General features: G+C 44.2%; 1 protein-coding gene across 4 annotated transcripts in view; it reads left to right on the forward strand.

Moving 5' to 3' along the window:
* The window catches only part of BIRC6 (baculoviral IAP repeat containing 6), a 2208279-nt gene that overhangs the window by 141196 nt on the left and 2051010 nt on the right, over positions 1–16073 (forward strand). For all 4 annotated transcript variants that reach the window (XM_078648748.1, XM_078648749.1, XM_078648751.1 and 1 more), the window contains exon 4: positions 8536–8729. In XM_078648748.1, the coding sequence (XP_078504874.1) occupies positions 8536–8729 (194 nt within the window). The remainder of the gene's footprint in view (positions 1–8535; positions 8730–16073) is intronic.

Genomic DNA, 16073 nt, shown 5'->3' on the forward strand with positions numbered 1-16073 from the left:
GCTCACAGCTCACCTTCAGAGGTCCAGTGTACCAGTTTTGTGTACCTCTATGATTGGCTGTTGAAGCCGTCCTCGTCTCAGGCAGTCGCAGATCATCTGCAGACGACGGCAGGCTGCCTAATATCGTTTGGGTTCACTATCAGTGTGCCAAAATAATTTCGGAGCTGTGTCTCCGCGAGTGGAGCTCAGGACTCCTGCATGCCTTTGCGGCTCTACCCCTCTTGGCTTAAGTCTTGAAAAATATCAAGACTGACCGGGCCCACTTGGAGATCGAACAGCAACAGCTAGGTTCCTTTGTGCTTTCTCCTGAAGTTGGTTGTTGTGATATTGGCAGCCAGGCGTCTATCTACAAAATGTATGTACGCTGCAGACTGGGACAGGTTTGTGGTTTGGTGCAGACCCTTTGGATTGACCCGCTACAATCTAAGCTGGCAAAGTGATGTTTCTTTTGTTCTTGGCCTAGCAAGGAAATGCACTCGAGACTGTTAAAGGCTATGTTTCTGCTCTTTGGGCTTTTTTTAGATTACTGGTTTAGCCTTAATATTTTAAATCCTCGAAAGTGATATTTTTCTAAAGTTAACACATTTTCCCACCAAATCCATCTGTGATGCCACAGTGAGACTTGAATTTGATATGTAACCCATTTTAGCCAATGCACAGCTGTCCTCTACGTCTCATGACTCTGAAAACTGTTTTTCTGGTTGCAATTATGTTAGTTTGTCTCATGGGTGAGCTGCATGCTCACTTGGCCCAGCTTCCTTACATTACATTCTTCCCAGACAGACTGGTGTTGAGAATGCGAGCTGCATTTCTGCCGAAGGTAGTAACTGCTTTCCACGACATGTTATTTGCCCTGCCTCACCCCTCGAAAGAGGAGGAGAGACTCCATCATTTGAATGCTCTAAGGGCCATCGATTTCTGCATTGGAACATCTGGTGGATAATCAACTCTTTTTGGGCTTTTTGAGAGCAAGCAAAGGATGGCAGTGTATAAAACAGCCGTCTCTGCGTGAATAATCCTCCACGTACAAATGTGCTATGTATTAGTTATGAAGCAGCTGCCTGAAGGATTGAGGGGTTTTTCCACTCAAACAAAGTGCTACTACTGCACTAGCATGTGGAGTACTTGCCCTGGATAGCTGTCCGGCTGCTACGTGGCATCAGTAAGCATGTTCACCAAGCACGATGTCCTTGACAGGCCTGTTGGGATAGATATTTGGACTGTTCAATCTTGCGGTACGTTTTGGTTTGAGCAATTGCATAGACCCTTCTCTGGGGAAGGTACTTCTTTGGTATCAGTTCACAAGGTGAGGAGTCTGCAGTTAGAAGAATCCATCATAAGAACAAATTGTTTAGCTTCAATTAACACTTTTTCTAGTGGATACTCTAATCACAGGTTCCTTACAAATTCTCCCAACTCCCAGTGCTGTGGAATGGACTCTTTTTTTTTTTTTTTTCCTATCTAAAAAGTTCTCAATCTAGAGACCAGCTCACTGGTCATTCAAGTTTATTGATTGGCTCTGTGTCTGATGGTGCAGACAAGCCTAAGAAAGCAACTGACAGAGATTGTATGGTGCTCATATGCAGCCCTGATTGTCACTTCTGGAGCGAAACTATAATGGTGTGACACCGCACAATTCCACCTGCCGGTGCACAGGGTACTGCTTTTGATTTTCCATATCCTTTCTGAAGCCTGGGGGAATATTCACAACATGACGAATCTGATGTTAGAGTATCCACCAGAAAGCGCATTATCGAAGCTAAGTCACTTACTCACTTGTTGGGGAGATCAGGACCAGCACGTAGATTTGCTGTTGGCAGCCCTGAAGAAAGGAATATATATAGTCCCAGTTGGCTTCGGCAATACATTAAAGCTTGTGTGTATGCATGTAACTTTAGCATCTTTTGATAAATCTTCACTAAACTGTTAAAGGTAATCCCCTTCAGCTCCTTCCCAGAAAGTTTTGAGAGGATCTGTTTCAAAAAGCTTTTTCTCCATACAGTTTCCATAGGGAATATTATGCAGCGGTATGGAAAATATGGCTGGACAGATAGAAAGAGGGTCCCAGGGCATATTTATAAACCTCCACATAGACACAGCCCCCCGGAATATACTTGTACAAACAGCAAGTGTGGATACTAACTGTCCACTGCTTTTATCAGGACCACATTATCGCTACTGCAAAAGAGTGAAAAAAAGAATTTAAAATTTAAAAGTGACACAAATTGGTAACCATGTCACCTGGAATTCCTAGGTCATGGAGAATTTCCTCCAGGTGAGCTGATGCTTTTTCCTCCTACCTAATAGGTAAGCGGATAGATCTCAAGTATGACTTTTTATGTATACTTGTATGACAAACAGTGAACAACCAGCATTCTTAGCGACCAATGGATGTTAATACTAATGTTGATGTCATTTGTTTGTTCTCTATTTCCTTTCATCCTGTACCTGACATAATTGCTCCTCCGGTTTGATATTCAGCTTCCTGATGAAAGCAGTGGACAGTTAGTATCCACACTTGCTGAAACATGTTGACCATGACTTTAGAATGCAGTTATTTGTGGAACCTGCTACTATTCTGCACTGTTTTTAAAGGTTGGAAGCCTGAGAGACACTAATAAATGTTGTATTTTTCTCTCTCATCTCCAATTTTAAACACATCACTATTTTTTTTCACTTTCATTTGTTTACACACTGCATTTCAGTTACCCAAACACTCTTGTGCTCGATACCCCTGTATGTAACTCTATTCTCAATGGTCTAGCGGCAACCACCCCAATATCCAGTGGCTGCAAGCATACTCTCCTTGGTGTGAGGAGACCCATATGATAAGGGCGGTCTCGAACGGTAACTGTTTTTTTTTTTCTAATATATTTTTATTGCAGATTAGTGCAGTATACATCTAGTACGATCAGCAATCCAGATACTGGCATGTGCAACGCGCACGCCATTAAAGTGTAACACACGGCCATTCAGCCCACAACACGGAGGTCGGGCGGCATGAATCAGGAGAGTAATGGTAATTTGTACACCATATAAATGCAATTGTGATCAATCCACAAGATTCTTTGCATCCACATTTCCCTTTTCTCCCGTCCCCACAACCCCCAAACATCAACTCCTCCCATAATACCGAAAGTAGGTGAACTCCACAGCTACCATTCATACACGTCTTTACAACTTACTATTGTGTAGCTCCACGTACTGATAAACCTACAGCATTAATTCAATGCAATATCAGATCGCCAAAAGAAACCGGCATCAGAGCACATTATTGCCTAGCAATAACCATCCGTTCCAGTACTCTACCCCCTTCCCCCGTTACAGAATCGGTGGTGTGGGCAGTGTCAGAATCTCACAGCTTATCACAACAGTGTTCCATCTGGCTAGCAAAGTCCTGTATCATACATATCCACCACATGGATGTTGATCGCTCATCCCTCCTCTTCTGTTGTGTGAGAATCCCTCAGCGTCTGAACTAGGGCCTCCCATGATCGAGCCACCTCTAACGCTTTCTCATCGCCTGTGTGGGCAGCCCGTCTGAGCCTCACTATACTTTCACAACCCGCCCACTTGCAAAATTCCCTACGCCATCTCTCACTCGGGGTCCCTCTTTCGCCTTCCATTGCCATGTAATTTCACGTTTAGCCAACAGCAGCCCCAGATCGACAAATTTGCTGGTTACCTTATGCCTAGCTGTGTGTGGGAACCAGTGCAACAGACAGGTGGCCATATCGTATTCGAGTTGTCTATCTGTGATTGTATTCAAAAGGACTCCTATTCCTTCCCAATAACCCTCCATTTGTGGGCAGGACCATAGCATGTGTTCCAGGTCAACACCTCCTCTCTACATCTGGGGCATGCCGCGCTTTGGACTCGGAAATATTTCCGGATCTTGCCTGGGGTTAGGCAGGCCCTGTGCAGGATGAAATATTGAATTTGCTGGAGCCTAGCGTTCCTATTGCCCTTCCATGCCCTCTGGAGAACTTGGCCCCACGTGGTATCTGGGATCGGGCGGCCTATGCTCTCCTCCCACTTTGCCTTAAGGGCCGTCAAGGGACGTAAGCCCTCCTGGAGCAGTCGGGAGTGAAGGCACGTGACCGCTTTAACGGTCCCTGCCGCCATCACAATATACTGACAAGCGTGTGTCAGCTCAGGTTCCCCCCTCCCTTTCCTCCAATTTTTTTGAATCGCGGTCGTGATCGCTGCATGAATCAGGAAATCCACCTCTGGCAGCCCATACATGTCTCGCAATTCTGGTATAGATCCCCCATCATCTGTACGCCCAGCTGCCCCCAGTCTGCCAGCAGAGTCCAATCCCCCCGTGTGGTAGTGCCGTCCGCATTCCCAGAGGGATCTCTGGCGCATACGGGCGGGATAGCCCTGTTTTACGTTGGGCGCTATTCCAGCAAAGTCGCAGAGTTCTCTCCTCCCCAATCAAATCTCTCAGATCCAGTTTTTGTTGTAAGACTATGTAGGCCAGGACGTGGCGCTGTATTCCCTGCCCCAGTCTATCCTCCGGTCCCCTATATTCACGTGCTATATTTTGAGTTAGGACCTGCAGTTGTGCAGCGAGATAGTAGAGCTCAAAATCGGGTACCGCCAGTCCGCCTTCGAGTCTGGGTCTCATCAATGTTGACAATGCCACTCGCCGTCTACCACTGCCCCAGATGAAACCCACAGTCTGCGATCTCAGATCTTTAAATATGCGCGGAGGGATCCAGATTGGTAATGTACGAAAATAGTACAGAAGTCTGGGAAGGGCAACCATCTTGAGCAATGCTATTCTACCCATCACCGAAATGGGGAGCGTCGACCAGAACTCCATACAGCCCTTCAGTCCTCTGATACAGCGTCCTATATTCCCCTCCAGCAAATCCTTTTCACTGTGATCAATCCGCACCCCCAAGTATTTGAGGCATGTAGGCTCCCAAGTGATCGCTCCCAGGGACCTGGGAGGAGACAGATCCCGACGAGTCAGGAAGAGGCATGTTTTATTCCAGTTTACCTGAAGTCCGTAGTCCACCCCAAATCAGGAAAGCAGGGATGTAGCCTCACGTAGATTGTGTTCAGCATCGTGGAGGAAGAAGAGTAAATCGTCGGCGTACAACGAGATATGATGTGTGTTATCCCTGTGCAACAGCCCCTTATACCATCGTCCTGATTGTGCCTGGATCGCAAGAGGTTCCACCGCCAATGCGAACAGCAGTGGCGACAACGAACAGCCCTGCCGGGTCCCTCTCAGGACTGGATATTGGTCAGAGATTACCTCCCCCAGCCTCACCCTGGCCATGGCCGACACGTACAGCACCTTTGTCCACTGCACAAACTGGTCTCCAAGGCCGAAGCGGCTCAGGACTCTATGAAGAAAAGCCCACTGCAAGCTGTCGAACGCTTTTTCTATGTCCACAGAAAGGACCGCTGCAGAACACAGCTCCCCCTGGTTCTCCGCTAGAACTGGGAGGAAGCGACGAATATTCAAGGCAGTGCACCGTGTGGGGATAAACCCCGCTTGGTCCGCGTGGACTAAGGACGTCATATGCGGTAGAAGCCGAGTTGCCAGTATCCGGCTCAAGATTTTGTAATCCACTGTTAACATGGAAAGTGGCCTATACGATGCCACGTCCACATCCGGGCGCCCTGGTTTCAAGAGGGGGATGATCAGTGCTTCATGCATCGAGGATGGCAGCCGACCCTCCTTCAGTGCTTCCCGATATACTTCTACAAACGGGGCGCCAGTGTGTCAACGTATTGGGCATAAAATTCGATAGGTAGCCCATCTGGGTCAGGCTCGAACGGCAACTGATGGGTACTTTTTATACCCTGGTGATATCTTGCTGTGCCTCAGGAACACACGGGAGCATTTTGTTCATGATTTGGTTTTGAGGAATTTGTGTTTTGGAACGGGACGGATAGTTGATTTTGCAGACCCATAGACACTTGTTGTTTGGACAGAATGGTACCACATTTTGCGGAAAGCTAGATCTTTACTCCGAAAGCTATTCAACTGTTTTTGAGAAATTAAGATAAAACAATTAGCTAAACCTAATGCAGCGGGCCCAAAACATTGTTTTATAGAAAGGCAGTGGGTGGCAGGGGTTGGGTTTTGGGCGCAGGCCATGTGTGGCAGGGGATTGGCTCCCTGTGGGCTGTTGGGCAAAGGGCCTGGCTGCAGGTGTGTAGCTGTCTGTGGAGGTCTGGTTTGGTAAAAAGATCTTACTTTACGTAAAGAACAAAAAACAAAAGTCAGCTGAAAAAACCGAAGGCTAATGTAATGTTCTAGTTGGATATGGAAATAAGATATTACTCAATGTTACAAATATCCCAGATATTCACTGAAAAATTCAAAGGTTAAAATGAAGTTATAGTTTGGCTAAAATGTCAGGCATAATGTCATGTTTTAAAGGCCCCAGTTAGTTTTCTGAGCTAACTTTTATTTGCACCCCAACATGCTCTGCATATGAACCTAACATCACATCACTTGCATGTTAAATAACATCCTTGATGACATAATTGAAGCTACTGCTTATGAAATTACTCTATAAACCCCTAAAGAATTTGCGATATGAAATGAATTACTAAATGGCACAGATTCATGTAAATCATAAATTATCATTCATACAAAGTGCCTTAAGTGAACGAAGATCCTCCTAGTCACAGCCTTGGCCCTCTACCAACACTTTGTGAATAGCCCAACTCATGGGGGCAGTCAACTAGACACGAGCCGGTAAGCCTGTGCTGCAGACTCTTTGCCCTGTGAACAACTTTACCTGCAGAACCCACTCCACTCACACTCCCGAGCTGCTGTACTTTGTCAAGCCTTTTGTATGCACAGCATTTGCATTTGTCTTGAATCCTTTGCCCACATTCAAATTGCTTTCCGCAATCGACCACACATGGGTGGGAAAGTACTTATTGTGAACGGTTTTTGCCCTGAGCAGAACCACTTTACAGTGAGCCTACTACCCTTACACATCCGAGGCACCTTAGGTGTTGAAGGCCCTACTGCTCATAGCTTTCATCCTGTACTGAACACTTAGCAGATAGTTGAACTCTTGTGGGCAGTAGGGCACACATGGGTGAGCAGCTACCTGGTGCGTAAAGTCTTCACTCTTGTGCACAACTGTTCATGCAGAGACCACTTTTTTCATACACTCAAGGCCCCTTGGAGCAATCACCTACTACATGAACCTTTGCCATGTAGCAAAGCTTCTACAGATTGCTGACCTGTTGTAGGCAATCTGAAGATTGAGTCAGCAAGTTGGTATGTTATCAGTGATTTCTACAATTTTGCCCTTGATCATTTCATTAGAGATGTGATATGGGAAGGTAATACGCTGGGAATAGCGATGGCACAAGTTGCAGTTAGCTCAGTAAAGTCTAACTGTTGAATTTCTGCGTTTTCTTTTTAGTTTAAAACGTGACATTGACTGACATTTTCACCAAACTATACTGTTGCTTTCGCTTTTTTCACATTTAATTTGTAGGCGAATTTGGGGGGAGTATTACATTATATATATATATATATATATATATATATATATATATATATATATATATATATATATATATATATATATATATATATATAATGAATTTGTTTTTGTTTATATTAACACATTTCCCTTTTATTAGGCATCTGTCTCTGACAACGGGGGAGGTGATAAAATTACAATAGATTGTGACATTTGTATTATTCTGTTTGAGCGCAGCACAGTGATGTTCTGCAGCTTCCCTCCTTAATTGACTGTGTATATCTTTACTGTACTAATTTTGGTTGCTGGTTTCTGATTTTACAGCAAGGTGGGGATTGCCATCTTGGATCCTATGCTATGCCAGGGAGGTTTTTGCCCACCGATGACTCTGGCTTGTGGGCAATAACACTCTTTGACCAGTGGTCCAAACAGATTGCAGTTGCCTCTTCCTCATTATCTCATGCCTGGCATGTTTGCTGAAGGGTATCTGCTAAGCTGAATTGCTCAGAAAGAGGAACGTCCTTTCTTGTGTGACAATTGTTGTGCTGCAACAGTTACACCCGCCTAAAGCAAGATACATTTATAAATATTTCAAGCATTCTGGGTACCTCCTGGACCTGTAGTATTATGTTATGCATATACTACCCAAGATGGAGAAACACAATTACACGGGCGAAATCATACCTTACAGATGAGGAACAGTTTTATACAGAGTATGCCAGTAAACTTGGTCTAGGAAATTCTCGATCCTAGTAGCCCATGATTACATTTGTGTGGTAAGTTAGGACCTGCAAAATATCTTTTATTGTGTGTGAATCAATTAAACAGTAAATTAAAATGTTGTTGTCTGACAGTTAAACTTTCGCTGAGTTCCAATGGCCTTTAGAGTGGATTTCTGATTTCTCTGCACAATTTGGTGGACATTACAGCACAATTTACAGACCTAATATTTGTGGGAAGCCTCGCTGTTCCTGTGTTCTTTCTTAGGAGTGCTATCAAACTTTTTCTTTTGTGTACTTTGCACAGCTGATGCTTGATTATTTTTAATCATTTCATGTAGTGGGCCACAGTCACACTGCATCTTCCTCATCACATATTGAAGTCTGTCGCCGGTGCCATTGTAAATGAACTCAAGAAGATCAATCAGAATGTTGCTGCCTTACCTGTTGCATCCTCTGTGATGGACCGGTTATCTTACCTCCTACCTAGTGCAAGACAGGAACTTGGAGTTGGACCTGGCAGATCTGTCGACAGGTAAGGGTTTTAAGTGTACTTTTACAGTCAATATTTCTTAACCTTTCTGCTCTTTCTTAAATATATACTAATAAAAAATATATTTATGAACTCAAATGGATAGATGTGGTTAACTTTGTGTAAAGTTAGATTAACTGGGTGAGTATTACTGTTCTTTGGATTTGTTTATATTCCTAGTAGCACTCTTCATCCCAGGCAGTAATGTCTAACATCTACAATATTCATCTGCTTGAGATTCTCTCATTTGCTGAACAAAACAGGTCTCTTCAATTCCAGCTCAACTTAAACATCTCCAGTTGGGAAATAGAGTCAGCAGAATGCCCATGTTCTCAAATAACACCAGTCCTCCGCACTATTTGCAGTATTTTGTTCTTCTATTACAAAGAACACAGTAGTTTACAATTTCAGTTTGTTGTCATTCACTTCATCCCTTTGTTGAGTACGAACTGGAGAGTCTTGTTCCATGGGAATTAATTATTACAGTTGGTAGCCTCTCTAGGGGAAGTTGTATAATACCCCAATAGGGTGAAAATATATATCCTCCAGTTGCAGAGTTGATCATCTTGTTACTTACTAATGTATTCATCAGACAGCCAGGGTCATCTTTGTAAAATTAGTCTCCAGTTCAGAGAGAATGGGTGCTGGAATGAGCACCCTTTCAAAACGATCCACTCTGCCATTCCAAATATCCATGGGCTGATCTCCCAAGAGATTTGCAATCTGTGCCTGTAAGCCCCCTCCCCTCCTCCCTACAAGTTGTCATGCCTCCCCTTCTGATCTAAGAGGACAGTAAAATGTAGCAACAGAGCACATTGGCATCCTGGACATCCTTGATGAGGACATTGCCCTCCGTGCTGAGCAAGAGGGCTGACACCCATTCCAAAGACCTTGTTGTACAGAGAGTCTGACTACCAGGAGATGGAAGATGTCAAACCAGTGCCGAAGACCAGCTAATGCACAAAGAGCACGCTCAGGTCTATGAGTATACCTATGGCCCCCTAGTCACACCACACCAAGTGATGGTCCCAAAAGAAGTCCCACGCCAAGGTAGAACACTGCTCCTGATGGAGTTAGGCATTGGGCTCTGAGAATGTACTTCGAGAAAATCCAAGGCAAGCTGTGCCGCTGCCTGCCGGTTCTGATTTGCACTGGCAGAAGGCTCTGAAGCGGAGCAAGCCTCCTCCCAAGGGTGTTGACCCCCACGAGCTGCTAGGGCGCTGACCACCATATGTCTTATGCAAACCCAGTTCCAAAGACCCCATTGACGCTGAAACCTCAAGGCCTCCATCGATGCCAGGAGACTAGGCCATCAGGCCCTGATCCTAGAGCGTCTCCAACAGGACCTGGATGCTAGACAAACTACTGTTCATCCACCAAGTCACTGGCAAAATCCTAATCAAACTGCCTCTACTGCTATCTCCAGAGCTTCCTCCTTGAAAGAGGGGACCGGTCTTTAGGGGAAGACCTCCTTCTAGGCCTACTTTACCCGAGCCGGTACCTAAGCAGTGAAGGGACAGAGCGCAGAGGTGTGGCGCTGCGGCCAGGGCGACTGACTCCGGAATCTGGGGATCACCGTTCGATCCCCGGCACCGGCGGCAGATTAGCCCAGCACCATGTGACTCTGGGAAATAGCTTGCTTAATCTTCCCGACGGCCCCCAGCGCCTCGAGACCCTTACAGGTGATTGTGCGCTTTACAAATGTGGATTTACCAGTCCCCCTCCCCTTCCACACAGCCCACCGCACCAATGTTTCCCCATGTTCTCCCACCATGCGTATGAACACCACCCGTCTGCCTCTACCAGAGTTGCCATAGGATTCAACTCTTTTGTTCTCTGAGCAAGGTAGCCCCTGTGGGCTCTTCGACTTCTATAATCAGCCTGAGCAGCGATTCCCTCCAGGTGATCTCTAGCCTTAGTGATAACCCAGTGACAGTCCGGACCAAGTAGACCAAGTACAATAAATCACCTCAACCACATTGCTAGCAAGGGGGCAGCCCAAGTCAATTCCCCTCAGAATAATGAGGTCCGGAAGGACACGAAAGAACCCACCACAAACCACGAAGCGAAAAATCAAACTCAAACCAGTCGATAATACCTCCCAAAGTAGTGTAACTAACTCATCGACAGCTACGCTAATTCCACCAATGTACTCGATATTTGGCTCAATGAAATCAACAGGCAAATTCTCGTTTTTGAAAGACCCAGTCGCGTCTATTTATTCAATGCCAGCTATGCCAAATGGTCTTCAAAGACCATTGACACAGTGCAAAGTAATCACACAGACGACCGCAGATAAATCAGTCCCATCGCCTCACTCTACCTCAATCCCAGTGCATATCATTGGAAAAGAAGGACCAAGCATGACCGAGCTAACTGCAAAAGAGGCTATCTTGCCAACGTACCAGGGGAATAATAAGTGCATGATTCAAACGCAAGCACAAGTACATATAAATGTGAGTGCCCATGGCCAGGAGCAACAGCTAGTAAAGCACAATAACTCATATGATTGTACGAACAGAATCACGGATAGTATCTTGGAATATGCACTGGAAAATCTCACAATGCACACAAGTGAAACCAGTGCAATGTCGACAACCGTACCACCGTCACAATTAACCAGTGACACTAATAAAGACCGATTGGAGGCGGCATATCATTCCCACACACAGAGCCCCCTGGGTACAGGGCAAGCCCGAGGACGTGAACCAGGCGGCAATGACATAAGCAAATCTGATGCCGGATACAAAGAAAAACCCAATAAGCACTCAACACCTAGACTAAATTCATGATCAAATCAAGAAAAGGTCGAAGTGGCCTACTACACCTGGATGGAGCCACATTTCAAGATAACAACGGAATACTTCACACATCCAGTACAAAGGCCAATCATGATAAACACATCCTGGATATAAGACAAACTGTCCACAAGCAAATTAAAACAACTGAAAAGCTCACATCATCCAGTGACCTGCAGGAAAAAAATCAAGCAGGCGGCCAACACTGCAAACAACCAATTTCAGAATCAGAAATGGATAATGCAATTGAAATATCAAGTGGGTTCGAACAGGTAGAACAAGTATCCACAGAAGCATCAATCAAAATATGTCAAGAGGAAAGACGGGAGACAATAATAGAGATATCGAGTGTGGAACAGGCTTATCAAGCCCCCACAAAAGCACTTTACAAGACGCGACAAATATTAGAACCAAACTTGGAACCACGAGCCGACATGGCAAAGGAACACACGGTAGAAAACACAAATCGTGCAGGGCACCAATCCAACTACAACACTAACGGTTGTCAGCAGGCAGATAAACCTCTCAAGGGAGAACATGACTCTAATTACAACTTGGAATCTCTAATAAAACTACATGGTGCGCTGGGGAAAATACTAGAAACATCCATTAAAACGCTGAATATGCAGTCCGACAATCTTGATATTCAAATAAATTTAATAAGTCTCATTGCCGAGCATATTTCAGACATAAACAAAAAACTGGACATAATGACAAACACACTTGCAAAAGTTCAGACTCAAAGTAATCCTTGGGTTATGCCCCCAAATTGTCTGTGTAGCCCCATACTAGAAAAGCTAAGGGATCTACCATTAATACTCACAAATATATTACAGGAATGCAAATGTGCAAATTGTGAGTCGGTAAATACGGAGCAACACGTCAAACGTTATACATCAGATTTAAGAGACATTAATACAATAGAAACACGCCATGATGAAACAGACAAAACAGAAAAGAGGGGGGGAAAATCACCCAATAAAAGGTCACAAACAAAAGAATTAAATACTTTACAAAAAACGGGAAAAAAGATAAAAACCGGAGAATTAATTGAGGGTCAAATATCGCCAAATGATCAATTCCCGGGGCTGACCCGCTGATTACCGAAATAGACCAACAAATGCATGAGCAGACTAAAACTATAGATAGCCATCAGCCGGTCTTAACCAAAAGACAAAAAAAAGTGCTAGAAAGGCCAGAAATCAACAACTAAATAACAGACTTACTAATAAGCAGGTCTTGGACATCTACCCAATTTTTAATCTCTCAAAGAATGCAAGTAATCCCCAAAAACAAAATGCTAAAAAAGTCAAAATCCAGACCACCTGTACTCGTGGGAAATCAGTTGTGCCAAGCATAAATACAACAGCATGTACGAAGGAGAGTAATGACGATGAACCAGCTACATACTCGCCCGGCAGGAGTAGTATAAACAGGAGTCCTGAGAGTGGCGACCCCGAAACATCAAGAACATACAGTCCAGTAGGGAGCCCAATGGGACAATTGAAAATCATCGGAAACAAAATAAAACCGACTGTCCAGTCCATACAGCCTCAAAATGGTCACATCGCAGCTGATTCAGAGAATGATCTGACAACAGATAGAAAAATTACCAAATACCAAAATTCCGGAAGTAGCAAAAAAGAATCACAAAGAGAGGCACCAAACAATGTCAAAAACCAAAAACAAAAAGTAAGCCTCATCCAGCGTAAAATGGTCAGCCCTAGACCAAATGCTTCAAATTGCGCCATCAAAAACTCTAGGCAAGTAACAGTGAAAGTGGACCACAGCCAGCGAAATCGTCTATTAGTTAACATTAACTCGGAATATGATGGCCCAAAGAACACCAGAGGCACGGAAAAAGAAACTGCCTTTCAGATAACTAAGCAAGAACATGCTCCACCCATTAGGTTCAATGGCCCGAAGATAGATACTCCGAATGTTACAGCAATGGTAAATGAGTCTCGTGCAAAGAATGCGATGGACAACTACAGGCACAACAAAAAAGTCCACCCAATGATTCAAACAACAAAGATAACAAAGTTGCTATAAGACTTCGGACAAATGACCAGGAATTAACTTTCCCCACGTCAAAAGATGCTAATACATCGAATGTAAAAGCAAGGATATTATTCATCCCAAATTATCAATCAAAAGGCCGACAAGACTACCTGAACAGAGGAAACATCTTACGCCTAATGGCAGAAATCCCAAGTTTACAATGTATAACCACTGCTGACCTACTAGCTATAGAATTTGTAATTACAGGAAACAACCCAGTAAAAGAAGGCACCCTAGCAACTTGGAGGAATGCCGAAATAGTTAAGGACATACTACAAGAAATCACAAAATTTGAAGAATGGGGAATTTCACTCAGGGAAGAGGTTACACCAGGCTACCCTCTCCCTTTCCTAATGGTAGGCGCCCCAACAGAAAAAATTACAGTAGAAAAAGATATCATATACTCAGTGTTGCATGGTGCCATGGGTGCGGAAAATCTAAAATCTGCACCAGCACAGAACGCACAGTGGTACCAGAGAGGAATGAAACCAGATCCTGGGCGACAAAACTGATCAAGCCCCCATAAAATTGTTATCCTGGAACATCGCTGGAGCAAAAGATAACATAAGTGACAAATGCAAGACCGAGTTCTGGGACTCGAATGAAATAATTGTATTACAAGAAACATGGCTAACTATACCTGTTGAAGTGCCAGGTAGAATCACGTCAGTGCAATTCGAACCCAGCAATACGGACAAGCCAAGGGGGGGTCTGACAGTTTATTCTCCGCGGCGCTAAAAATCAAGTCCACTCAACTAACCACGACCACCCCAGACATGCAAATAATAAAACTGGAAATGGGCCCATCCGCTGATATAGATATAATCATACTTATTAACATATATGCGCATCCGAAAAGAACAACAAAACATGACCTTTTTAAAAAAGTCAGCATTGCTATAGCAGAACTTCGCTTCGAACATCCTATCTGGGAAATAATTCTCACAGGAGACTTCAATTCTAACTTTTTACATGCCCCTGAAGAGGAAGAAAACATCATTACTGCTAATGAAATATGGGCAGTAAAAACGCAGATAATACCGTTGGCTAAACGAACGGATAAAATGGGTCGGCAACTAATGTGGGACCTTGAGCAGTTAGGCATGCGCGTGTTAAACGGGAGAATAAATCCGGATAGACCTGCCAACTGCACCCACATTGGCCCGAGTTCAAGCTCAATCTTGGACTTCACCATCGTCACTCTTCCCCTCCTTGGGTTAACCACGAAGTTCGAAATCAAATATACACCTAATAGCGATCATTCTGCCCAGCACATCGAACTTAAAATAACTCCTCAGAAGCATCCGGAGGCCACCATAATAGCAGGGGAAAACTCGACGATAAATTTGAAACTTTTAAGGTGTACGTCTGCCACACTACCACAAATAGCTTCAGACGCAAAAAATCTAATGTTAATGCTCTCCCCAGAAAACCAACCAACCGTTCAAACCTGGACCACCTTTCTGAATAAATTACCAAAAGTAGGAGTTTACACTAAAAGGATGCAGAAAGGCAACAGCAACATCCATCTTGGTCAGGCATCATGTGCCTTGAGAAGACGCTTGAGACAGTCCTTGAGGAGAGCTCAAGGTCATAACTCCCAATCCAAATTATGACAGGATGTACGCTCTCGAAAGAAATTATACAAGAAACAAATCTGGATCGGAAAAAAAAATGCGGACATTGATTTCTGGACGAAAATAGTATATAATGCAAACAAATCTGACACTAGAGCATTCTGGTCGCAGATAAATTAAATGAATAGAACCTCAAATAGCCTAAGCATGATTTGCGTTTCGGAGAAGGCATGGGTCCAACATCTAATTGATACATTCTCAATAAACCCCATGACTCAATGATCAACTGCTGTAATTGCCACCGACTCCATTTACTGGATAAGAAAAACGAAGACTGGGGCCAAACCACTCAAGATAAAACAGAAATGGAATTATTGCGAATTATAAAGAAAAGTAGGCAAGAGAGTGCCCCAGGACCGAATGGTGTTCCTCAGGCAATTTACAAGCAAGATCCACATTTTTGGGCCAGCAATCTTAACAACTTGCTCCAGATAATCAATGTTGCCAGTAGTATTCCGGAAAGCTGGAGAGGTGCGATCATTAACCCGATATATAAGGGCGGGGATCGTAAGGACCCGGCAAATTATCGCCTGATTGCGCTGATAGACGCAGAGGCCAAATATTATGCCTCGTTGGTTCTAGCCGATCTGGTAAAATGGTCCGATGAAAATAACAAAATCCCTGTAAACCAGTCAGGGTTTCGACGTGGAATAGGCACAATGGCAAATGTCATGGCAATAAGTCAGATTGCCGAAAAAAGCCTACAAAACCATCATGCTCTATATCTACGCTTCGTGGACTTTAAGGCGGCCTTTGACCGTGTAAGTCGTCAGACATTATGGGCCAAACTAAAGCAACAGGGCCTGCCGGACACGATCCTAAACCCAATTATGGACCTTTATACCAACACC

Source organism: Lissotriton helveticus, chromosome 6 (assembly GCF_964261635.1).
Source record: "Lissotriton helveticus chromosome 6, aLisHel1.1, whole genome shotgun sequence".
Classification (NCBI taxonomy): domain Eukaryota; kingdom Metazoa; phylum Chordata; class Amphibia; order Caudata; family Salamandridae; genus Lissotriton; species Lissotriton helveticus.